At 35.3% G+C, this 26,114-nt stretch overlaps 2 protein-coding genes across 7 annotated transcripts; one reads left to right on the forward strand and one right to left on the reverse strand.

Moving 5' to 3' along the window:
- The first annotated feature begins 416 nt into the window (after nucleotides 1–416).
- Nucleotides 417–26,059, forward strand: LOC124442231 (neuronal acetylcholine receptor subunit alpha-10-like). Of its 6 annotated transcripts, none has more exons than XM_046992731.1 (16): nucleotides 417–476; nucleotides 9,016–9,077; nucleotides 9,681–9,768; nucleotides 17,007–17,131; nucleotides 17,310–17,390; nucleotides 17,494–17,593; nucleotides 17,703–17,788; nucleotides 18,962–19,104; nucleotides 19,241–19,285; nucleotides 20,546–20,655; nucleotides 21,206–21,350; nucleotides 23,457–23,715; nucleotides 23,788–23,960; nucleotides 24,249–24,487; nucleotides 24,929–25,259; nucleotides 25,370–26,059. In XM_046992731.1, the coding sequence occupies exons 6-16, from the start codon at nucleotides 17,529–17,531 to the stop codon at nucleotides 25,667–25,669; spliced, it is 1,896 nt and encodes a 631-aa protein (XP_046848687.1). In that variant the 5' UTR covers nucleotides 417–476; nucleotides 9,016–9,077; nucleotides 9,681–9,768; nucleotides 17,007–17,131; nucleotides 17,310–17,390; nucleotides 17,494–17,528; the 3' UTR covers nucleotides 25,670–26,059. The 6 variants fall into 6 exon arrangements, with proteins under 6 accessions (XP_046848687.1, XP_046848689.1, XP_046848690.1 ...); XM_046992733.1 differs by having other exon boundaries at nucleotides 24,929–25,232; XM_046992734.1 differs by having other exon boundaries at nucleotides 17,494–17,588.
- LOC124442239 (fibroblast growth factor 2-like) lies at nucleotides 6,891–11,260 on the reverse strand. Its single transcript, XM_046992750.1, has 4 exons — nucleotides 11,140–11,260; nucleotides 8,317–8,569; nucleotides 8,138–8,241; nucleotides 6,891–7,677 (listed from the first exon to the last, which is right to left on the reverse strand). Exons 1-4 carry the CDS (start codon nucleotides 11,161–11,163, stop codon nucleotides 7,489–7,491), a joined length of 570 nt encoding a protein of 189 aa, XP_046848706.1. The 5' UTR covers nucleotides 11,164–11,260; the 3' UTR covers nucleotides 6,891–7,488.
- Nucleotides 26,060–26,114: the final 55 nt, after the last annotated feature.

A 26,114-nucleotide genomic window follows, 5' to 3' on the forward strand; every position in this document is an offset into this window, starting at 1 on the left:
TACAATAATCCGGTCTCCATGCACGTTTAATCACGAAACGTTCCTCGTCAAAGACGTTTTTCAATGTTTTTCACAATATCATGCACGTAATATTTTCGAAAAAGAATTATGAAACTTTTTGATCAAAAAGCTTTCAATAACAAGTGCTCTGGATGTTTCTTATTTTTATTCCTGTCAAAAGGTTGCTTTTTGTAGCGCAAACACTTGACATTCTGAAATATTCGACCTTGTTTCCTTGTCATAATTTGTCAATCCATTCCCATACTCGTAACATCTTGTTTTCTTCAAAGGAACATGTTTTACGATTCTGTGCTGTCTCTACATTCCTCTTGTTTTTAGTCGTTTGAAGTCAACAATAAAATTGTCTTTTTTATATAGAGTTCCGCTATCGTGCTCGTTAAAGTACAGCTTTCCAGCCTCAAAATGTGAAAAATGTCTTTGAGAAGGAAGTGGAAGTCGAACGAAAATTCGTGAAGGTAATTGCCTTGAACACTCAAAGTTTATCGAGTCGTATGATGTATGTTCGAAATGAACTTATTTTTCAATCTGTTGAAAAAATATATTTAGCATAACCATTTCGAGTTGTTTTATTTGAAAAAGAAAATCAAGTATGGACACAAACAGTTTGCTAACTCCATGTCGGTTAAATTTTTCCTCATTTTCTGTGAAGAAATCCTCGCGTATTTAATTAGTAGTGTATATATTTTTTACTTGTTTCATGCTCCAATATTGCCGTTAATTGCAACACAACAAGTTTAATTTGCGATAAATACCTGCTATTGATGTACGTGGGCTGCAAATTAACGTTGCATATATTACTAATTCTATGTACCACAACATATTCATGTAAAGAGTGGTAGAAGGGAAGAAGTTGGGGGGTCTTCTGGTCTTATCGACGATTCATTTTTATTTTCTGCACATGCCGTGAAATATAGGACTAACGATTATTTTTATATATGGCTGCTACTTAACCATATTCGGCTTAACTTATCAAACATTTATACAAGGAGCAGTATTGGACTCAGCTGAGTTCGAAACACACAAGGAAAATCTTTAACTGTCCACACGTAAACAATCATATTTCATATCATTTCTCGTGTACATCCGTAATTTAATACGAAAGAAATGTTTCCATACCTGAGGCAAACGGATCATTTCGAGTCTTGAATACGTAGAATTGATGGATGCGTTGTAATCTCGGCTCTCACCTTGGGCGCGTTGATTAAATTATTTATTCACGTCCTCGAGAATGTGATTAGTAGATTCCGCTGATGTTGCGAATTATTCCGTGGATTATCGATGCGATACTTTACAAACCGGTCGTTGCCGTTTATCACAATAAGTGTGTTATTTGTTATTTTGTATATTATGTTAATGCTATAGCTACGAGGAACTGGCGAATTGAATTTCATGTCTTTATCGCAGAGTTTAAGTACTACGCGACAAGAGCCGTACTTACGTCAAGAAGACAACGCAATCGTTTTTTTGCCACTTCAACTATAAATATTCAGTTTGATTTTTTTATCGTTTGCCCGTTGGAAAAAAGTTGTATTTTTTTTCAGTATTGATTATGTACGTTCACCTGATTTGACGGTCATTGCGCGTGCGCTGTCTGTTCTTGTTTATAATTAAGTACATTGTTGTGTATTTTCGATGGCAATGGAAAACAATTTTGTTTTTGAAAATACGATGCGTGTTCGATCTTCAGCTGTGCTTTTATATCAACGGCCTGTTTAGATTTTTTTTACGTTGAGATGCAACTTCTGAATTTATTTTCAATTTTGCCATCACAAACCAGCTTTACGATAAGAGTTTGCCCCGAATCCTGTACTTCATGTCTTCATTTTCGAATATTTCCCAGATGTTGGGTATTTAGTAAAACCAGTATAGTATTCTATTGGCTGTAGATGCAATAATAAAATCACCCACGCATGAATGTCACGTGTTGCTTACATGGTGCAATGTTAAACAGTTATCATAAAAAACGGTTTCACCCAGCCTGCACGCATGTGCCGTTAGTTGAATGCTGTGCGGCATGAGTTTTTCCTGCCTACTGCCTTGCATCGTGTCTCTGTAACGCAGAGACAAATCGTGCTGATACCATGTGAAATGAAATTATCAACAAATCAATGGTCAACGCACTTTGTAGAGGTAATAGCATGGTTTCTCGTGCAATTTGGAAAACAAGCCCTCGTGAGTTTTTCATAGACTCCTCTATCGAACTCGTGCAATTTTAATAGCCTTTGAAAAAGTCACTCGTGCATGTTTTTCTCAAATTGCACTCGAAAGCATGCTATTACCTATACTAATGATATACATGAAAAAATTTCTCAATTCTGTTGACTTTTAACTTCAGCGTTAGTACATTAATTCAGCCGGCGAGTTTAACCGACCGGCTCGTATTTTTCAATTCCGTCAGATTTTACTTTTCACAAAACCATAGCTTCCGCACACGCAGCTAGAACAAGGTATCTACTTTTAGCAGTGTTGTTATTTTCATCCAGAAACATCTTGCAAACGGTGAACTGTAAACTGCTTTGCTGAAGAAAATTTACTTAAAACTTACGCCAGCCGTTTTAATTGCTTTGTTTACAATAATTTAAGTTTCCCGCTTTTGAAATGTTTTAATTTGCGCTCTTTGGTAACTTCCTACTTATGTTATTAACATCGGAGCACCTTGGTAAAGTAGTACTATATGTTGATGTTGAATAGCTCAATAAAATCTCCGGGTGTATCATGTCCCCTGCTATCTTCTCTTGTCGTCCCTCGTGTGTTCTAAATGCCTTTCCTAATTGTTCAATCATTTGAAAGTTTCATTAGTGGAATTTTAACGGGTAATATTGATTCAAAAGTGTTATTTTTGTTTATTGGTAAGTTTTTAGCGCATTTAAATGCAATTTAGGGCCACAAGTTTTTCACACTTGTTGTGTCACGTGTTACCCTCTTTTTAATAAAGTTTAATCAATCAATCAATCAATTTCTTTTCTCTGCCTACGATTTTATGTGTGTTGAATAGTACGCAGATTTTTGTTAAATTTCAATGGTTTAGTTAAAATTGTACGTTTGCTGGACTAGTTTGCCATACCCTGTTCAAAGTACATTGTGATGACCAAAATAGTACACCCTCGATAAAAAATTATCGTTTTTAGCTTGTCAAGTTTTGGAGAAAAGTGCAAAAATGAAAGAAAATACTATCGAAAAATAGATGAACTATAATTTCAATCATGCCATTAAAAGAAAAATAAATAGCAAAAATAGTGTTGTGCCTGTTATGTTTTGAACTAGCTTCGTTTTTCATGCATTACATTTTGCAGCATTTGAAATCAGTTCATCATCATTTGATAGTTTTTAAGTTTTTTATCAAACGATTCGATTCTGCCTTTAAATTTTTTAAAAAGTTCAAATCTGGTGACCGAGTCGGCTATTGCATCACGTTAATTTTTCATTTGCGAGAAATAACTTGTGTTTTTTTGGAGTCGTGAAACCAGTGCTGTAGAAGGTGGGGAGGCGCTTGGGAAGGAGCCCCCCTTCTACCTTTGAAATGGGTAATTTTAAAAGGGCACTATTTACAAAAACGTCAAGAGAGCCCCCCCATCTGATAAATTTAGTTCTACAGCACTGCGTAAAACATAATCAAATACATCGTATAAGTATAGTGAACTTTAATACCCAGTAAAAAACGTAATCCAAAAAAGGACATCTTGTAAACTTAACTTATAGTTATAACACAAGACGATCAAAACTGTAATATTTCGATTTTATTGCAAAACTATCATCATTCTGTCTGATGATTTTGGTTTTGAAATAAAACCGAAATATTACTATTTTAATTGTCTTGTTTAATAATGATATGTAGGCAGTTATCTCCACCATGCTTCATTTAGCACCTAACCATAATACACTTTGCTTGTCGTTGATGTTTTTTCTGGTTGTGCACATGCTTTGCTTGTCGTTGATGTTTTTTCTGGTTGTGCACATGCTTTGCTTGTCGTTGATGTTTTTTCTGGTTGTGCACATGCTTTGTTTGTCGTTGATGTTTTTTCTGGTTGCGCACATGCAGATTTCGTACCGAAATGTACCATATGTCCTTTACCTTCATTTCATTTATATACACTTAATTTTTCATCGAGATGACCATAATTTTCACATTTTAAATATTTTTACCATTTCTTTTACTTGTCAAGATCAGTCAACACATGGCGATATTGCGATGAACGAAGTCGCGTGTAATCGACTTTGGTCGTAAAACCGTGAATTTTTAGGTGTTTGATACTTATTTTAAGTGGTGTTTCAACCTTAATGGCTTAAGAAAAAATCCTGCCAGAAATCAGTAGCGTAGCCTGCCAGCAAGTTTTGCTTCTGCTTTGTAAATTTCACAACATCTTCATTCACTTCTTTAGAAAAGTATTGTTGTTGCAGCTAGTTAGCACAGACTAATGTGCATAGCAGGACCCAATTTGCGTGCTGGCTACGCCACTCCGTCAAATTCAACATGTTGTACATATTCACATCGATAAGCTACCAAATACGATGTTATTCATCTATCTTATTAAGCGAAAAGTTTAAAATTCTCATATCGATATTTACTTATTTGTTCGTCTTTTATAAAAGTCTCGACAAAAAATGTTTCATCACTTTCATGATCATAATATTTTCATTGGCATTGTATGTTAATATTTATAATATTTCAACTCCATGCATTGTGTAAGCTATCTGGCTACCAGGCCTGTATTTATTTTACATGAAAATTATCTCGTATTTAGTATGAGGAAGTCAAAAAAGCGCCTACTGTACTTGTACTTCATATTTGTATATTGCATTCACCGGTTTTGAACCCCCCTTCTGACGTCACCACTGCATCACGTGCTTGCCGTAACTCCGAGGAATCACTTTACCTGACATGTATGAATGCAATGCTTTAAAATAGAAATTTATCACATGATTGGAATAGCTGTCTTTGAAATCATTTTAAGTCTTTCATTTTTTATTTGAACTCGTTTTGTAAATGAACGTATATGGTCAAAAGTCTTTAAGAAAACTTTTATGTTACATCAAGAAGTCTTTTTAAAGTATTTTAATTCATAACGTCTCCCAGGCTACGACTTTGAGGGTTTGATGTAGTTGATCTAATGACGATAGACTACAGTGAATTTAGTACTAAAACTTACATTCAATTTAACTCCATAAAGGATTGATGAGTTTATTCGCTATAAAGATATAATGAAAAGCTTTCCTGAATGTTTTTGTGGATACTAAGACAAATCACGTAATCTAGCGAGAATTGAAAGAGCTTTTATCATGTCAAAAAATTATCATAAAAAGTGTCTCCACCCAGCCTGCACACATGCGCCGTTTGTTTGTTTAAACTGGCGTTGCCTTGCATGATATTTTTGTGTTTCGCTGCTTGCATCGTGTCTCTGTAACGTATCCAACTCATGCTGATAGCACTGTGAGTTGAAATGATCTACAAATGAATGTTCAAGGTCGATGCACCTTGATGATACAAGATAATTTGCTGTTTTACGTCATAAATAATTACGTTATGATGTTTCAGCAGATTTCGTTACATGTACCACGCTTGGAGGTCATAACTACAATAAAATATTTTCGCACTGGTATTGTATATGTCTTTGGAAAGTTGCCATGAATGTTGAATAGTATCATTCATTCTTTTTGTGATGGGTTATAGGGTGTATATTTGTGACTAGTTAGTGAAGCCTGGAAGGCTCGTAATGTCCGAAACATGACATCGTGATGGCCCAGGAAATTGAATTTTTTGTATTTCACGAGTGTTATTGTGAATCCTTTCAATTCGTTTAGCGATTACCGAAAGATCGTTGTGCTCGTAAATTGTTGAGATGTAAGTTGCGTTTTCTTGTTGTAGAGAACTGTGTGTAGCGAGCTATTGACCAATCAGGTTTCATTGGGATAGAAGGGTTCGTCCAGCACTGACCAATTACATTCGGTTTTGGTTGACATTGGGACGCGACCAATTAGGTTTTCATAAGACCCGCTGACTTTATTTTTGTCTCAGTTTTGCGTATTTGTTGATCCGAGAGAAGATTGTAACGGAAATTTCAAGGTTATTTTATGTCAAGCAAGGTGGTGGATATTTTTGGACGGGTGGTTTTGTTTTGACAAAGAAATGAGAAAAGAAACGAGGTAGTTAGATAAATATAAAGTCGGTTTTATACCAAACGATCCTTCAGCGAGGCGTTTTTGTATTATCTCAGGCGACCCAAATTCTTAAGAAAATTTGATATTTTTGCGAATTAGTCCACAAACAAGATATTTATACAGGCGTCCATAACGTAGGAGTCTCTTTGTTACTTTTCCATTCGTTCACACAGCTTCAACTATTGTGTTCATCTTTTGTTGATATTTGAAACAATAAATTAGGCGGGCCAAACATAGCGATGAAACAATGGGGTTTGACCATGACATTGGGAGAATTTGGCAGTTTCAGATGCACATGTTTAATTCGACAATAAATTAGGCGGGCCAAACATAGCGATGAAACAATGGGGTTTGACCATGACATTGGGAAAATATAGCAGTTTGAGACGCGCATGTTTAATTCGATTGCCATGTTGGCTTAAAAAACTTTGGCAAGGAACTTTACTTGGTGTTTAATGTATGAACAGGTTTAATCGATAAAGATCTAACATACTATCTGGGGAGAAGTTCTTGAATCTAAGACAATCTGATGTCACGATTTGAACCGCTCAATCCAATACCCTCTCGCTTCAGTGTTGAAAATGTAATGTTTCACCCTCTTAACGTGTGAACTAACACGATTTAAAGATGATACTCCACGATTGCTTTCAAACGATTGTTGAAATAGGGTAAAAACTGTATTCATGTGCTCAATAGATAAACAAGTCGACACGTTTGAACTCTTGCTGTCTTTATTTGTATAATAAATTATAAAACCTTCAAAAGGCAAATACCTTACAACATCTCCTTAAACCATACAATTATTTTACTTAATAATCATTCATACATTAAGTACTCGTCATTATTTTATATGCTTCGCTATTCGATATATAATTTACATTAAATGCGCTAACGTAATAAATATAGTTAAATGCCGTGGGAGTTTGAAATAAGAATGTTCCTTGACGATGTGTATTCATGAAATGGCGAGCAAAAGCCAAATAGCAAGTTTATTTATGTTTGAAAGCTATTTTTACCTATAGTATATTTATAAAACAAAGGTCAAATGTATCCATTCAGCTTTTGTCGTGAAAATGACCATGGTAGGAGAATTTTAATCTCCAGGCTACATCAAGTTGGAAGTTTTTGTTCGATTTGCCTTTCAGACTGCATCAATTTCATCTTTCAATCTATTAAATACTTGGTTTTACACTTTGAATCTTAAATGGCCTGAAACTCAATCTTAGAAAAACTTTGGAGGTTGAATATTTTTCGTACCATGGTTATTTGTTTTCAAACAATTCTATTTTTGTAGTTATTTGACGCATCCTATCAAACGCTGTTCATGAATAAGATGGCTTTTTGATCTCTTGCTGTCAATAGTGGCGACTTTATATCGCCGCTATTTTTAACAGCAATAAATGTATCATATTTTTGTTTCTTGTAGTATTTAAATGATGCGTATGTGTGAAATCCCTGCTTCCATGTCTCTACAAACAGGCAGTCGTCGTTTGGTTTGCGCTATAATTAAGAAATTACATTTGTTAGCTTGTGTACCATCGTCATTACGATATAAGTTTAAGGGATCAAGTACATTAATTTCTTATGTACCATCTTCACTGTGACATAAGTATAAGGAGGTAGAGTACATCGATTTCTTATGTACCATCGTTTCTGTGACATAAGTATACGGAGATCAAGTACATCGATTTCTTATGTACCATCGTTACTGTGATATATGTATACGGAGATCAAGTACATTGATTTCTTATGTACCATCCTCACTATGGCATAAGTATACAGAGATCAAGTACATTGATTTCTTATGTACTATCCTCACTATGACATATGTATAAGAAGATCAAATACATTGATTTTCTATGTACCATCGTCACTATGACATAATTATAAGAAGATCAAGTACATTGATTTCTTATGTACCATCTTCGCTGTGACATAATTACGCTGAGTTTTTTTTTACCTGTAGCAACAATCTTCCTTTTTGATTGATAGCAAGATATCGTTTGCTGACCTCGTTTTTGAACCTCAGTACCGTGTTAGACATAGTTTCACCAATGAATTTTGCTGAAAATCGATAAAACAGATCACCACATAAGATATTGTATAAATATTCGTTATTGCTTTTGGCCGCGTGCGTACCTCTAGGACCAAGGGTTTGATTCGTTCCCAGTCTCATGTTGTTGTTGACTTGAAGATAGACCAGACCGTTGGTTGAATATAACACCATTGTGCGAAAATTAGTCGGGGAATTTGCTATAGCGTCGGTGTAGTTATAAACTTGCAGAACATTTGGTCTTCCACCCGAAGCCTGGGACTTTCGTCGTCGTTTAGATTTTGCCATTGGTATACAGATGATTGACTCGGTCACGATAATCAGCAGTAAAAAAGCACTCTAAAATTTCAGTGGAAAATAATTTCTTGTTAATTTAGCATTATTGTTATTCAATATGGGAATTACGTAAATACCACGATCATTGACAATGTTGCTTTTTTTAAAAGTTTTCTTGTCTTGTGGGCGCAAAAACATTACGACGGTCTGAACTATTGACGTAGTTATAGGAGGACATGCATGGATATGTGTGGATATGTGCAATATTGAATTATTTGTTACGTGATTTTCCACACGACTGAATGTGTTGAACAGTCTCATGCTGTTGGCAAGTGTGATTTGGACTTTATTTGCGTGAGCTTCTTCAACAATTTAGGAGAGCTCAATTTCTGTTCAACCCCCATCTTTTTGTGTTCCGCATGCAATTAACTAAGTTTTTTTAACTAAATGTTCCTATTGCAGTTTATAATTAATGTTTTCTTTGTCATATTAAACTTTTTATCCTGTAGATATTTGAAGATGTTCTATTTGTTTGTGCTCTTTAATCCTAGAACGTTATTTTACCACTTTGGTAAGTTTCTTTGTTCATGCAATAACAGTTTTATTATCTGCCCACGCAATTCTACATACAGTAAGTAAGCGAAATATTTTAAGTAAGCGCCATTTTTATTGCAATTGGGTAAAGTCGCCGGATCGTGTGCCAGGATTATGGTTTGAAGGGATCAACCCCAGAGACCCGATTGAAAAATATAGTTTGATTAAATTAGCAATGCCGGTTTCTTTGAAGTTAGCGGTTTGTTAAGTTCTCTCTGTAGCTCACGTAATGATATAAATTTATTACGATTCAAATTCTTCTGTTAGCACTTGTTTGTTTGAATACACAATCTTTTATTATTATGTATTCTAATCAACAAATGTTTCTTTTTTGAATACCCGCTCATGTTGTCACCATACATGTCGCACTTTCTAAGTTGATTTTAATATACTGCTAAAGACTTAACTATAGCGGCATTATCGTTTTGTTTTTCATTTTTGTAATGCCGGTTTCCTGCTGGACTTTATATTCGTGGATGGTGTAAATCAACGAGAGAGTAATTTTCTAGATAATGCGATGTGTGTATTGTATAGCACTTTCATAATTTTAATATTTTTCCCATTTCTTTTACTTTTCAAGTCCAGTCAGTGCGATCAATAAAGTGTTGTATTCCGAGATGCATTCGCCGTTTGTCGTGATGGTCGGGAATAAAATGGGGACTTGATCGGTAAGTGTTTGATCCTATTTTCAAGTGATGTTTTAACCTCCATAACTTAATGGTAAAAATCCTTTGAGAAATTTTGCACATTTTGGACGCTCAATGCAATTAGTCATGTATCGTAGTTTGTAAAATATTTAAAATTCGTACATCGACATTGTATTATCTGTTCGATACTTGACTAATATAAATAATCCCTGAATGACATGTCTAATAGTCTGTACTAAAAAGGTTTGAACGGTATATTTTGATGAGCGCTCTTCATTAGAATCAATATACCAGCGCTGGCTAAGACTCATTAGCGGGTAATCCTCCATCGCTATGTCTGGTTACCTTAACTTGCTTTGGTTATGTTTATAAATTTGCTTGCTTTATGTGCTTATTGCAATCTTGTAACGCTTAGAAGATTAGAAGATTTATGTTGACTTTTCCCAATCTATATATGCAGGTTTATCCATCCTCAGTTTACATAACAAATAGTTCTTGGTTTAAAGTTGATTTTTCAGAAATAGTTGGAATCCTTTTGTGGAATATGTTTGTGGAATGTTAAAAGAGGTTGCCCTCTGCATCATTTTAAGCACTTTGTACTTGGAAGGCGTGATTTATGTTGGAATTTTGAGGAATTACATTTCCAGACATTTATGAATACACTGCTTCAAACTAGAAACTTTTAAACTACCACGCAATTGGAATTGCTTTCTTTGAAATCATTGTAAGTCTTTCATGAACTAATTTAGTAAACCAACTCCCTGAAAAAGCCTTTGAAAAACCTTTAAAGAAATCTTTGAAAGTATTTTAATTGATAACGTCTTCCAGTCTACGAAAGATTTATCAGATACAAAGATTACATAATTGGTTTAATGGTCGTATGAGATTTTCGAGTGCTTTATAATGACGATAGAAGATAACGAATAGTGTTGAAATTTATATTTGGTTAAACCCCATGCACGAAAGATAATCGTGTCTTTCAGAGGAGCTATATTTAAGAGATTCTTGATTCAAAAAATGCAGAAGTCGCCGAGGAATAGTTAGTGTCTTATGTAATAATATAAGTCTTGTTCTAAATGTTTTCATGGCTTCTATAAAGCAAAACGAGTGATCTAATTGGGAGGGTTGAACTTGCCTTTACCAATTTACCCATTTAAAAGAATGTGTCTTTAACTGACTCCAGAATTCATACTTCTAACTTTATGCGATCACAATGCGTTATTGCCTAGCTATCGGCGCGATTTTTTTACGTTAGGCCATTAGGATTGACGAAAACGGCATTAATACTCCCATATGCGTTACTATATGGACGTCTTAGGCTGCCAAAACTATCTTTTCCGACCAAAATGTACTCTATATTATAAATTAACATTGGTCTATAAAAATATCTACCTTGAAATTGTATAGCTTAGTCATGATTCTTCTCTCTTTGTCTCGTCTTGCGACTTCTCTATGGATAGCTACAGTATATTTCAGAGCAATGCGTATCTGTTTCTGAGCACCTCTACCTTGGGAAGTTTCGCCAATGTCTCAAGTATGCTGACAGTGTCGTGACACTTATATGAGGTGTCAAGCAGAATTAATACATTGTCATGTGGCGATATCCTCAGGCTGTTTTATCTATTCATGATTTTATTAATTACTTATCTTCATGGTATCGAGGACATTTTTGTACTTCCCGAGTCTTATTTTTCATAATACATTAATATAATAGCAAAGACAAAAGCCTGCTGAAATTCAACATCCATGTATCATACGATGTGTACTACCATAGTCCTTTCATATAGTATTACATGAAGTTACTATTAGAAAAGTTTGTTGCCAATTCTCTGTTGTGGATAAGTGTGGTGGTTTAACTCACGGTTAATAGATTAGATGATCTTGTTCTGACCACAATAAATATTTTGATTGCCACATGTTCGATATCGAAGGAAATGACTTTGGTCCAAAACCATGGTAGGGCGTGTCAGTCTTGGAAAAGTAAAATTTAAAGCATGACGCATTTTGTCTGAGAACTTTACAAGTCGGTAATGTTTACATGTTGCAAATCACGCGCGAAAAGGTTTAAATCATATGTAGCACTCTACAATAAGCTAATTTCTTTCTTAATATCCACTAATACCTACTTATCTTGCTATACAATGTCTAGTTTCTTGACACCCTATTTGGTAAATATTGGCAATCATTTTATTGTCATCGGTGAATTTAATGCCACAGAATAACATGTGTGTAATTGCACACAACCTTTTGAGTATTAGCACTAAAATCCTACATTCAATTAGCTCCTTTTTGTTTTTGTGATGTTTTTTGTCTATGGGAAAAGGGAAGAAGGTTAATCTTTTTAAGCTCTTGTAAATTTCACGCATACTTCTCTTGAGATGAACTCGATGCTTCATGCGTTGCAAAATTTCTTGTCGCGAGTATTATTTCTGCCTAATCAGTTTTTATTAACTAATTGTATGAATTGCTTGTTTCGAAAAAATACGTTGTAAATAGGGGTAAGTATGTTGTTTGAGTATTTTTGTGTGGAGATCGATGGTAAACTTTCGAAATAGGTACATGGTTAAGTATTGGTGTGTATGTGATTGAGTATTTGTGTATGGAAATAGATGGTTAACTTTTGAAATAGGTACATGGTTAAGTATTGGTGTGTATGTGATTGAGTATTTGTGTATGGAGATAGATGGTTAACTTTTGGTGTGGGAACATGGTTAACAATTGGTGTGTCTAATGGTTGAAATCTACTGCGTGATGTGTGAACGTGATAAACTATGACTGAGGATCTTACTTGCCGTAAAAAGTGTCCAAATGAATCTGCCATTCATGAATTGTTGATTGCTTGTTGGCTGCGCAAGCAGCCATAAAAATAGCGAAGATTTAAATCAGACCAGTGCTGTGTTGTTGTCACATAGGAAAAGTAGGTCATGACCTTCCTTTTGATGGTCCTCCAGAAAGAACCCGAACTTGATATGTACATAGAATTACAAAAAGTGTATGAACGTTTTAATTTAATGTGACTGTGTTGTGTTTTGTTAAAATATTTGCAACTCTCGATGAAAATCTATGCGTCCCCATATCTAATCGTGTAATACATATGTTAACACGCCTCGACCTTCCGCTCTAAGAGCATTAATTAATTTCTGGGATTTTTCCAATAATGCCATTTAACTGCGGCTGCATATTTTTAATATTGAAGCATATTTCCTCCGTATAAAGTTAAGAACGTCAGATCGATGGTGTGCTTTACATGCATATAAGAAGCGATCAGTTGGATTTTACATGACAAAAATGGAAGTGTTTATCAGAATTGAGAGATTTTATGCATTGTTTTGTTTACATTGCACATTCTTATCCGCTATAATTGGTAAATAATTTCGCTCGTGAACTTCTCGAAGTTACTGCGTATTTGAGCTATTGACGACGTTTCTCGCTTCTTGAATTCATGCTTATTATACTTTAATCGTTAAATTGTTATAAGACAAGTTTCCTGCAACGAAGTTCCGCTGGAAACGGACCCCAGACCGTAAAGATTGTTTTTTTCTTTGACTGCGGGAATTATGCAAACTATTCGTCATGCCCTTGTTTGCAATTTTGTCAATTTTCTGATACTTAAACATAGAAAAACAAATCGCTTATTCAATGTGGTTTGAAAACATAGTTCACACGCTGCGATGTCAATCAACACGCTTGTTGTGATTATTTTGTCTTTGATTTTGCTAATTGTAATAAAACAGCATGATTCACATATGTAATAATACGCGTTATGATGCAGTCATTGTAATGTGTGATTATTTCGTTGCGTTTTTATACGTGCTAGCTACTTGTAAATATTTTGCTTATGCCAGCATTTCATTGTGTCATGTCATGCCTGTTCTTATTTCACATGATCTTGATACTCTGAGAGTATAAAAAATCATCTTGTTGTTTGCGTTCCCACGTGCTATCTTCTAGAAGGATAGAGATAGATTTCATCAGTGAAGGGTATTAAGTGCAAAGCTTTCTAAAGAAGCAACTTTGAATTGGTTTTTCGTGTGGTTTGTTGATTGATTTTTAGTATTTAATGAGACCACCCGGCTGTTAACACTTTCTTCCGAACGTTGCATGTAATTGCGCAGACAGTACTCAACCTTTATATAAATAAGTTTTTTTTCTTATTGCCGTCGGCTTAAATATTACAGCCTAATTCCATATGGGAAATTCTCGCCGAAAATGTAAACGCGCTATGATTTTGTGCGAGCGTGAGGAAGAACACGAGAATATCTCAAGAAAAAAGTTCTATTTGGCAGCGAGCTTCCATTTCCCTGACTGCCAAATCGAATTAATCAAAATTCAACAGGATCAGTAAAGTGCATCATTTGCATAATACGCGGTATTATTTCTCGTGAAAAATTTCGTCTGTGGAACGAGGAATTAAACTTTACTGAAAACAATAATCGATATATGGTGGGGAAAAAGTACAGGTATGTTACACATATATGTACCGCCGTCCTTCTAGACCAATTCGTTTTCAGTTCATATCGTTTTAATTGTTTCTGAAATCATTTCTAATGAAATGGTATTAAATGGCTCTTACATCTTACTTAAATAATTATTTAATAATGGACATTTTTGAGCATCAGGTTTTAATTGGGTTGTAATTAATGACAACATCCTTTTGGAACAATTCCCGTCATAATATACAAATATATCTGGCATTCGTGTTGTAAAGTATCTAAAACGAGGCTCGTTAGAAAAGTTTTCCCATGTAGTTTATTTTCGTGTTGTAAAGGATCTAAAACGAGGCTCGTTAGAAACGTTTTCCCATGTAGTTTATTTTCGTGTTGTAAAGGATCTAAAACGAGGCTCGTTAGAAACGTTTTCCCGTGTAGTTTATTGGTAGCATTATGTTGCTGCTTACTTTGGAAAGATAATAGCTACAACATTTCTTTCTTTGAGAGTGTGCAATACCTGTATATGTTTCAAAAACTTGCTTTTCGTGTTCGCACAAAATGTGCTTGAGATAAAATTCGATGAAATTTTACCTACCTAGGAACGGGAGAAATCTTCTATACCATCGATGAAAAGAGGTCAACGATATTTGTATTTTACGACCCTAGGTCATTTTCTATATTGTTAATGATTCTTTATATAGATAATTTTGTCTGTGTTCCGCTTCTTACCGCGAACTCTCGTCGTGCTGTAATTACTTTGAATACGAATGGTTTCTTTGTGATGTCGAGGACCGCAATGTCGCTTTGACACTGACCCTTGGACGGCGACGTTGATTTCAATTAAAATCACAACATGTTGAAGTTTTCTTACGTTTGTTTGTCTTGGTGTTTATTAACAATTTAGCATGTAACATGAGGGAAAGTGTACCCGATTACCGACAGGCAAAACACACGACATACTGTTTTTTTTTACTGTTTAAGCAATTATAATTGCTTTAAAATGTGCAACCTCAGCTCTTTTTTCGAACTCGAAATGGTTGAAATTTTGTTGTTTGTTAGCTACCTACGAAAATGAGGGATATACCTACCGGCAGACAATATTTATTAGTTACATTTGCAACGGATGAGATAAGAAAAGAAACTTATGTTTCCTTCATTAGCCTGTTATTTTGATGGAAATTCATCATCTCCCTAAGAGGCAATTTTCGATTGCTTTAATCTCAGAATTGTGTAGTTTAGAAGAGTGAAAACAACATCAGTAGAAAGTTCTATAAATCATATCAAAGAGGAATTTTTGGTGGTTGTCTCCGTTCTATTCTATAATATTCATCAACATCCTTATCCCATATATTTTAAGCAAGCTCCGCGACACAGCTACGGTTTGTGGGCATGACTCTCTTATTGTATTAGAATCAGCATCCTTCCTGTTATTTTACTCCTTTTTGATGTATTTGTTTTTTTCATCTGTCTCATTTGTCGCTTTGTTCAATCAAACCACGACATGACCCCCCGAAACATGTAATACTTTACCGACGAAGAAATTTACGACTGCCTTGCATGAGGCGGGAGAACACTGGTTAATGACTCAGCGTCGATTGTCTGAGAATGTCTGTAACATTACTACACCTCCAGTGGGAGAATGTTCACATGAACGATGAGATTGCTGTGCGATTTATGGCGCTTAGTCGAGTCTAGCGCACGCTATGCTAATGAGAAAATAGGTATTGTGACGCTGGGTGTGTCCGAGGTATATTTTGGATTTATATAGGATGTATTTTAGCTGAAAACAGGTTAATCGTCGTGTTTATGGGGAAAAAACATATCCCCACAGTGATGTTATATATTTTTTGAATTTAAAAAGATACATCATCGATTATTTCATAAATATTTTATTGCGTGTCATGACCAAATGTAAACAAACGGAGATATTACAAGATGTACTAATATCTTCTTCTTTGTCTGTTCATAATGGTGTTAAGATTAAAAGCTAAATCCGCGCGTATTTTTATCAATGACATCAAAAAAAAAACATAACATCATGGCGGTTTTCTTTCATAGCTGTTACATCCCAATTGTAAGTGGCTGTAAAACTTCTAGAAATCAAGTGTGCATCACTTATTCCCATAGATCGCGTGTTAAAGTAAAGCGGCTTTGTGTTTTTTGTGTGTGCTCTTGTTCCAATTAACAGTTAAGTGTTTTGCCCTATGGAAATTTTGATACGTGCATGCTAGTGAACATGCAGCCCGTTTCAAGCATTTTCACTTTTTTCTTTGCTAGCCGTAACTGACTACTTTGTTTGGGAAGAAATTTCGATTATTAGATAATGATGAGAAATTATTTGATTTTATAAATTAGCAGTGCACATCACCCCTTGTTATTTTGTCGTTCGAGTTCATCACCAATTGTATTTTTATAGGAACGTTTTTTTATGCCATATTCCACAAATATATGCTTAAAAATTCCGTTTCAAGGTCGTTTCAACTTAATGCGAAGTCTTGTATGTTTTTTTGCGCTGTTTGGAGCTCATTTAAATATAGGAATTATATGTTAAGTCTTGAGTACTTATACGTGCAACATGGCAGTTGCCATGTCAGCCATTTAATGTGTTACATGTAAAATTAAACGTTGTTTTATTTTTTTTTGATTAATCATTTTCCATATTCTTTGTTTGTAAAGTTTATTCTAATACGCATGACAGAGAAAGCAGACACAAATTTGATCATTATGTAGAGGATCTTGTAGTCTGTGGTAACAATGTTGTCCCCTGTTGCTCAATTGTGTTCAACTACTTCAATGGCTTTATGTTTAAACACGAGAGTCCTTGTTTAGGTCTGTGGTCAAGTTACGTTCATTTTGTCTCCGTTTGCAAGAACTGATGACAAAAAACGATGATGTTGTGATGTCAATATGAAGGATCTTTGTGGATTACTTAGAGTCGTATGGTAATTTGTGAGGTAAGCTCAACAGAAAATGTAAAGTAAAACCTGTTGCGTTAATTCGAGAGATCGTTTAATTAGATTTCCTTAACTAGTGCCTTTCTATAACTCAAGTCTTCTTCACTTCTGTGAATACGGCGAAAAGCCGATTTTCACTCCTTATCGGCATAAAACTCTTTATTAAATATTTTCCTAGACATTGGAGCGCGTCATCGGAAAGATAAACGGTGCTTGAATTGTCACGGTGTTGAAAGCATTTAATCGTACGTGTTAGAAAGTATGTTTGACCTTGTTCTTGCTGAACACAGATTGTTCCTTAATCAACCTGTCGATACAGATTTGAGAAATTACAAAATATAATCATTCGAAATCATTTGAAGTTGAATATAGGGTGACGATGACTTGAATTTATCACATGAATATCTTATTTTTCTTAATTCATCTCTCTGTTTCTATCATGACCTCGTTCATTACAGTTAAGTAAGAATATTTCTAATTGAAGAGTATATAATAATGACGTAATTTTTTTGTAATCTCTCTTAAACATGTGAGCACTTGTCCGACGTTTAAAAAAATGCTTTATTTTTAGATTGTATTCAGTCTTCTATGAGAGCATGGAGTTATCGTTGTATTGTCTTCTGATTTGCAACTTTATTGCTGTTTCGTCATCTGCAGGTAGTTTTCGTAGAGATGTTGTCAATAAAAACGTTCTCAATTGAGATGTAAAGATGATATCAATAAGATGTTATCTATAGAGTTGTTGTTAATGGAGATGTTTTCAATAGAAATGTTTTCACTAGAGATTTTGTCAATGGAAACGTTGTCATTAGAGATGTTAATGGTAGATGTTTTCAACAGAGATGTTGTCAATAGAGATGTTGTCTTTATATATGTTGTCTATGTAGATTTTGTCTTTAGAGATGTTGTTAATGGAGATGTTGTCTATAGGCATGTTGTCAACAGAGAATTAAAGGTTTTGTCAGTAAAGATTTTTTTCTATAGAGATGTCGTTAGTAGAGATGTTGTTAATAGAGATGTTGTCTATAGAGATGTTTTCAATAGAGATGTTGTCTATAGAGATGTTGTCTATAGAGATGTTGTCAATAGAGATGTTGTCTATAGTGATGTTGTCTATAAAGATGCTGTTTACAGAGATGTTGTCTATAGAGATGTTGTTAATAGAGATGTTGTCTACAGAGATGTTGTCTACAGAGATGGTTTCTACAGTAATGTTGTCAATAGAGATGTGGTCTATAGAGATGTTGTTAATAGAGATGTTGTCTACAGAGATGTTGTCTACAGAGATGGTGTCTACAGTAATGTTATCAATAGAGATGTGGTCTATAGAGATGTTGTCAATAGAGATGTTGTCTATAGAGATGTTGTCTATAGAGATGTTGTCTATAGAGATGTTGTCTATAGAGATGTTGTCTATAGAGATGTTGTCAATAGAGATGTTGTCTATAGAGATGTTGTCAAAAGAATTGTTTTCAATAGAGATGTTGTCTATAGAGATGTTGTCTATAGAGATGTTGTCAATAGACGTGCTGTTAATAGAGATGTTGTCAATAGAGATGTTGTCAATAGAGATGTTGTCTATAGAGATGTTGTCAATAGAGATGTTGTCAATAGTGATGTTGTCTATAGAGATGTTGTCTATAGAGATGTTGTCAATAGACGTGCTGTTAATAGAGATGTTGTCAATAGAGATGTTGTCTATAGAGACGTTGTCAATATAGATGTTGTAAATAGAGATGTTGTCAATAGAGATGTTGTCAATAGAGATGTTGTCAGTAGAGATATTCGTAAATCTTATTAGAATCTTAGAAGAAATCGTTTTTTGTTTAGATAAAAACATCGGGAATTCCGAACAGAAAATATTTGAAAAAATCTTTAATCAATTTCATGATCCATACGTTCGACCAATCAAAAAACGTGAAGATCAACTTGTTATGGTTGTTGGTGTGTCTTATCATCAACTCGTCGACGTTGTAAGTAATTGCATTTCTTATAGTTGTTGGAATTACTTATGATCAACTCATCTACGTTGTATTTGCGTAAGACAAACAAATCTCTGTGATCATGTTGTCAAAATAACTTCTTAGAATAATTCATCGTATCATTTAGAACGAAAAGGATCAGATAATTACATCGAGTATATGGTTAAGACAGGTGTGTACCTTATGGGGGGTGCGAGGATTCTCGGGGTGAATTCAAAATCCTAGCGTGGCTCTAGAATTGCGCAGATTGCAATTTTTAGAGTTGATATGTTAATGGCTTAATAAATTCTTTTCCAAAGTGAGTTTCCTATCCAAAATGAATTAAAATTTCATTACAGTAGGGTTGAAAGTGTTTTTCAATACTAACCATACAAATGGCTTTGCTTATCAATTTTTGTCATCGTAAAATCCTTAAAGTTTTGGACTCAATTATTAAGTCAAATATTAAATGAGACAAGGAAAGCAGATAATCATCTTTGCCATGAAGCCAATGGATGTTTTCTTTCCGTTGAGCACTAAATTGTCGCATGATGACGTTTCGATCGGGGATTTCGGCTCCTGCCACGCTATGCGACTTGGTAGGCCAATCAGACCACTGCTGTGGTACGCATAGCGAAAATGCCTTCGCGACCTGTGTTTTGTAAGGCGAGATATATAGAAAAGGTTTGTTAGTTGGTAAGGGGATGACTAGGTGTGTAAGAAGGGGTGGTGGGGTATTCTCGATGTGTAAGAAGGGGTAGTAGGTTATTCTAGATGCGTAAGAAGGGGTTGTCGGGATGACTAGATATGTGAGAAGAGGTGGTAGGGAGGACTTCTTGTAAGTGAAAAGGGTGGAGGTGGTAGGATAGGTATGTAAAGAGGTGGTAGATGAATGGATAATAGATGAAAGTAAAATAAAGGTAATAAAGATGGTCGAAGTGTGAGGTGGATGATAGAGGTGGTAGGGATGGGTGTAAAGGATGGTAGAGATGATTAGATGTGTGAGAAGAGGTGGTAGGAGATGGCTTCTAGTGTAAGAAGGGGTGGTAGAAATGACTAGATATGTGAGAAGAGGCAGTAGGGGATAGCTAGATGTGCAAGAATGGGTGATAGTGTATGACTATAATTGTGTAGAAAGGGGTGGTAAATGATGGCTAGATGTGTAATAAGGGCTTGTTAGTGTATAAATAGATGGCTATATACTTATGAAGGGTTTTTTCAAGGTGGGGGCTTGGCTAGATGTATAAGTAGGGTTTGTTAGTGTGTGAGGGGTGGTTGGACGTGTAAGAAGGGCTTGTTAGTGTGTGAATGGATATTAGGTAGTATAAATATTGTCAGTTTGCATGTTTGTAAACGTGGGTTTCATTGACTAGTGTATGTAAAGGATAAGTTACCTTGCAGGTGTGTGAGCTACATCACTGGATATAAACATACAAATTGCTGCGTATTTCAGAAATGGACCAATCAATTGATGACTTGGAACAAGGAAGAGTTCGACAATATGACAGTTGTTAGCACATTTCCTGAGAAAGTATGGAAACCTGATTTGTATCTATACAATAAGTAAGTTGTGTCGATTCAATTTTTCATCTTTTTGTACAGCTTTCAAATGAAGCTGATTTGTTAATGGTTAAGTCTGTCTTAACTGCCAGTTTTTTATGCTTGATTAATGATGTAATAAAAAAACATTAGTGTTAGAAATCAGCGGCCATTTTCATTCTGAACAGCAAAGGCTCTTAATACCCAAGGTAACTCCATTCCTTATTAACCTCCTTTCATATATTGCCCCTTGCATTCTGCCTTTTCATCCAATTTTGTATTGTATTCCAACGTTCTTTATGATTAATTTGATACCCTGTAAATATACAAACTGTAACTTATATAGCTAGTACAGTAATATATAATATTCCGATTTCATTGGTAAGAACTTCAATCGATCTTCACAATTGATTTAGTTCGATCGATTTGTACAAAGGCTAATAAGATCTATAAGTGATTTGCCTGGATAGTTTAGCAGTACTTAGTTCAATATCTTCCCCTATAAACTATAGCCTAACCCATTATACTCACGTGGTATCTTTAAGTGAGTTTTATTATTTCATTCAACATCTAGTGCTGACGACAGCTCTGATGGTAACCAACATTCTTTCAACACGAAAGTAATGTTGTATAACAATGGACGTAATGTTTGGCTGGCTCCCATCATCATCAAAACCGCTTGTAAGATAAATGTCGAACATTTTCCGTTTGATGAACAGGTACACACTAGTTGTTGAAAGGTACACACTAGTCGATGAACATGTACACACTAGTTGATGAACAGGTACACACTAGTTGTTGAAAGGTACAAACTAGTCGATGAACATGTACACACTAGTTGATGAACAGGTACGCACTATTTGATGAACAGACACACACAATTTGATGAACAGGTACACACTACTTGATGAACAGGTACACACTAGTTGTTGAAAGGTACACACTAGTCGATGAACATGTACACACTAGTTGATGAACAGGTACACACTACTTGATGAACAGGTATACACTAGTTGATGAACATGTACACACTAGTTGATGAACAGGTACACACTAGTTGTTGAAAGGTACACACTAGTCGATGAACATGTACACACTAGTTGATGAACAGGTACACACTAGTTGTTGAAAGGTACAAACTAGTCGATGAACATGTACACACTAGTTGATGAACAGGTACGCACTATTTGATGAACAGGTACACACTACTTGATGAACAGACACACACAATTTGATGAACAGGTACACACTATTTGATGAACAGGTATACACTAGTTGATGAACAGGTACACACTAGTTGTTGAAAGGTACACACTAGTCGATGAACATGTACACACTAGTTGATGAACAGGTACACACTACTTGATGAACAGGTACACACTACTTGATGAACAGGTATACACTAGTTGATGAACATGTACACACTACTTGATGAACAGGTACACACTACTTGATGAACAGGTACACACTACTTGATGAACAGGTATACACTAGTTGATGAACATGTACACACTAGTTGATGAACAGGTACACACTAGTTGTTGAAAGGTACACACTAGTCGATGAACATGTACACACTAGTTGATGAACAGACACACACAATTTGATGAACAGGTACACACTACTTGATGAACAGGTATACACTAGTTGATGAACAGGTACACACTAGTTGATGAACAGGTACACACTCTTCTTAGTGTTAATCACTTGAAGTAAATTTTCCTGGCCGACCGAGTTGAAAACTAAATTGAGTGATAGAATAATCATAATACTCTATGATCTCCCTTCGTTTAACCCAGCTCGCCAGAATAGCTCGCTTCATGTAATTGACACCGTAAGACATTTTTACAAACGATACAAAAAATGATGCCCTAATCATACAGAAGTTTACCTTTACCGTGCATTGTATGAATATTTAAGACATTATTACACTACAATGATTTATTGATTTATTATTATTGATTATTAATCAAATACAATTAAAGATAGTGACGTACAAGGTGATTTTCATAACATTAATGAAGACTTTTTGAACGTATTATAAAATAAACACAATGAAACGCGTGCACTGATTGGTCTAGAGCTGAGTTTGCATTAGCCAGTACAGAACACATCTGAGCTCAACCAATCAAATCAATCTAAACAATCAATCAGTCGAAGAGAGTTTGCAAATCGATCATGAATACATTTTAGATGAAAAATTAAAATGTTTGTCTTTTTTCGCATTATTGTTATTTTATAAAAGAAATGAAAGATGTTTTTCGTGTTTGCACTGGCATATGCAAACCTCGGAGACGTTGGAGAGAACTCTCGAGCAGGTGCAACCCTCGACCTTTGGTCTTGGGCACTGATCTGCTCTCGAGTTCTCCCAAAGGTCTCCTCGGTTTGCATAAGCCCGTGCAAACACAGTAAACATCTTTTATTTCTTAACTAATGAAGCTACTTTTAACTAGAGTATCTGAACAACTCTCGAAAACTGTGATGCATAGTTGTTGAGTATTTGTTTACCATATAATTTTTTGTATTTGCTTATTATATAGTTTTGTATATTTATATATTATATAGTTGCTGTGTATTTGCATACTATAAAATTACGTGTATTTGTATATTATGTAGTTTCTATGTGTTTATATATTATGTAGTTGCGGTGTGTTTGTTTATTATACAGTTGTGTGTATTTGTTTATCATTTTGTTGTGTGCATTTGTTTATTGTATAGTTGTTGTGTATTGTCTATTATATAGTTGTTGTTTACTTGTTTTATTATGTGGTTGTTTTGTATTTGTTTTTTTATATAGTGGTTGTGTGTCTTTGTTTATTATATAGTTTTGTAACGTGACTCTTGGCTCGTGGACTTATGATACAAAACGTCTGGACGTCCAACTTGAGAGCGATACCGCTGACCTCACTAAATTTGTGAGCAACGGAGAATGGGATCTTATAAGTATGACAGGAAGCCGTAATGTTTTAACGTATCCTTGTTGTCCTGATGTAAATTATGCGGATCTAACGTACACCATTCGCATCAGAAGACGAACAAGATATTATTACGTCAATCTCATCATTCCTTGTTTTGTTATCACTGGTATGTATAAAATGAACAAGAGCAGGTGACAACAGTCCACTTATACTGCCTGTTTGATGTTTTGTTTTACAGCTTTGAGCATCCTGGCTTTCAAAGTTCCACCTGACACGGGCGAGAGAGTAACTTTGGTTATTACTAATCTGCTATCGATGATTGTTTTTCTTCTTCTTGTCGCCGATATCCTTCCTCCAATTTCTGATGCCACTCCACTCATCAGTGTCTACTATTCTATCGTTATGTTTGAGGTAAAATATCACTTAAGAATGTTTTTATTTCGGTGGAAATGACGTTAAATAAGGAGCAATGTAGCTTCTTTATCTTGCCGGTATTCTGCGATCATTGTACCAACCTATTTAATCAGGGTTTCTAGTAAGTTGGAAGTACAATGAAGTAGAATCCCTAAATAGGCTTCAAAAGTCCTAAGAAGGATTCATTCGCCTATATCTCTATCGTGTTTGAGGGATACATGCAATGGACAAAAACCAGCCGTACATATTATTTGGGCACTTACCTAAAGCTCGCTTCATTTACAGATTGGTTTTGCCTTGCTCTGCACATGCGTTGTTTTGAAAGTAAACTTTCGTCATGCGTCACATGGTGAGATGCCCAAGTGGTTTCGAACTCTTGTTCTTCATTGGATGGCTCGCGTGTTTCGAATGACTCCCCAAGTAAAGCTTGCCGAGTCGCAACAAACACACTTTAAAAAACGTAGGCAGTCGTTTATTCAAAGCATTTTCACTTCCTTTAAGACGAGGCGCGCTTCTCTTTCGAGGTAATTGCTCTCTTTAGTCGTATTGAAAATGATGTCTTGTGGAGTTTTTACGGTCTCTTGCTTGCACTGATCTGCTCTCGAGTTCTCTCAAAGATCTGCTCGGTTTTGCATAAACCTGTGCAAACACAGTAAAATCGTTTATTTCATAAATAACAAAGGCTGTGCTGCAGTTTTAGTTTCTACGTCTGTTGTTTCTACGAAGGTATAGTGTAGTTTCAACATATGTAGTGTAGTTTTTACTTTGAAAGTGTAGTTTTTACTTTGGTAGTGTAGTTTTGACATATGTAGTGTAGTTTTTACTTAAGTATTGTAGTTTTGACTTTGGTAGTGCAGTTTCCACATATGTAGTGTAGTTTTTACTTTGGTAGTGTAGTTTTCACATATTTAGCTATAACGTAGCTCTTGCATATTTTCATAAGCCATCAAACCAATCTTTTCAAGGTTTTACAATCCACGAGGAAGTGTTTCTAACAATGATACAAACAAAAAAAGCAAACGATTAGTAAAGATCTCCACGTCTTTTGAAAATAATGAAGCACAAAATAATGGAGAAAAGAAGTGCAGCGTGGAGAATGAACGGGCCAAAACGCAAGTTGCTCTCACGGAGATTACATGTGAAGGGACGTTACCTCGGGATCACAAAGGATTGTCGCGTACGCAGAATGATGTTGAAGGGATTAAAGACGTCCTAGCGATCCCCAAACGTGACAAACGACAAATTAGTGGGGGAAAAGTTCCTGAAATGGTAAAAAAGTTGAAGCGAGTTTCGCAGGCTAGTTGCTTTTATAAGTAATAGAGAAACAATGTTGGCTTGTTTTGATAATGTGTAATGTCTTTGTCGATTTGTGATAAATTTAACGTTTTTTATATGCGTTTTATAAGGGAGAAGCAATCAACATTACGGCCAATCGAAGCTATTCACAAGAAGAAACGAGAGACGAGTGTCTGGCATGTTCAGACACCAGCCCAATGCATGTGTTAGTACAACAACAAGAGGAAATCGTCGGACACGTTGAATCATTGGCCAACATGGCACGTGACAACGAAGAAGATGAGATAAAGAGGGAGGAATGGAAAGTAGCTGCTGCTGTTCTGGATGAATTCTTCTTTTGGCTGTACTTGATCATTATTGCGATTTCAAAGGCCATTGTGTTTTCCATGGTTCCTAGTTATGACGATTAAAATGCCATCTTCGTTTGTAATCACTTTGTCGATATACTATGTAATTTACTGTCTGCTTGTGGATTGAACTGACAAAGACGATCTTTACAACTCGTCAGCTAGAGGACAGAGATACTGCTTTGACATGCCTGCGTTAAATCTTGTCCTTTTTGGCTAGAAGCTTTGAGTAGAATCCACACTATTATATTTTGGTGTCGGTTTGGAAGAGAGTGGATTTTTCATTAAGGGATGTTTTTTGTTAAGCGAAATTTTTCTGCATTCAAAAGCGCGGCCATCAGACAACTTAATTTTTCTGCATTATCCTTGTCATATTTAAAATCACCAGCTTTTACTAATGTAACTAGTAAAAATATCTCACTAGGTCTCGAATAAAGGACTTTATACTATCAATTGTGTCAAAAGCACTCCCTGTTGGCACATTACAAAGCACGTCATTCTTTTTCAG

This window comes from Xenia sp. Carnegie-2017, unplaced genomic scaffold (assembly GCF_021976095.1).
Source record: "Xenia sp. Carnegie-2017 unplaced genomic scaffold, XeniaSp_v1 HiC_scaffold_20, whole genome shotgun sequence".
NCBI lineage: Eukaryota > Metazoa > Cnidaria > Anthozoa > Malacalcyonacea > Xeniidae > Xenia > Xenia sp. Carnegie-2017.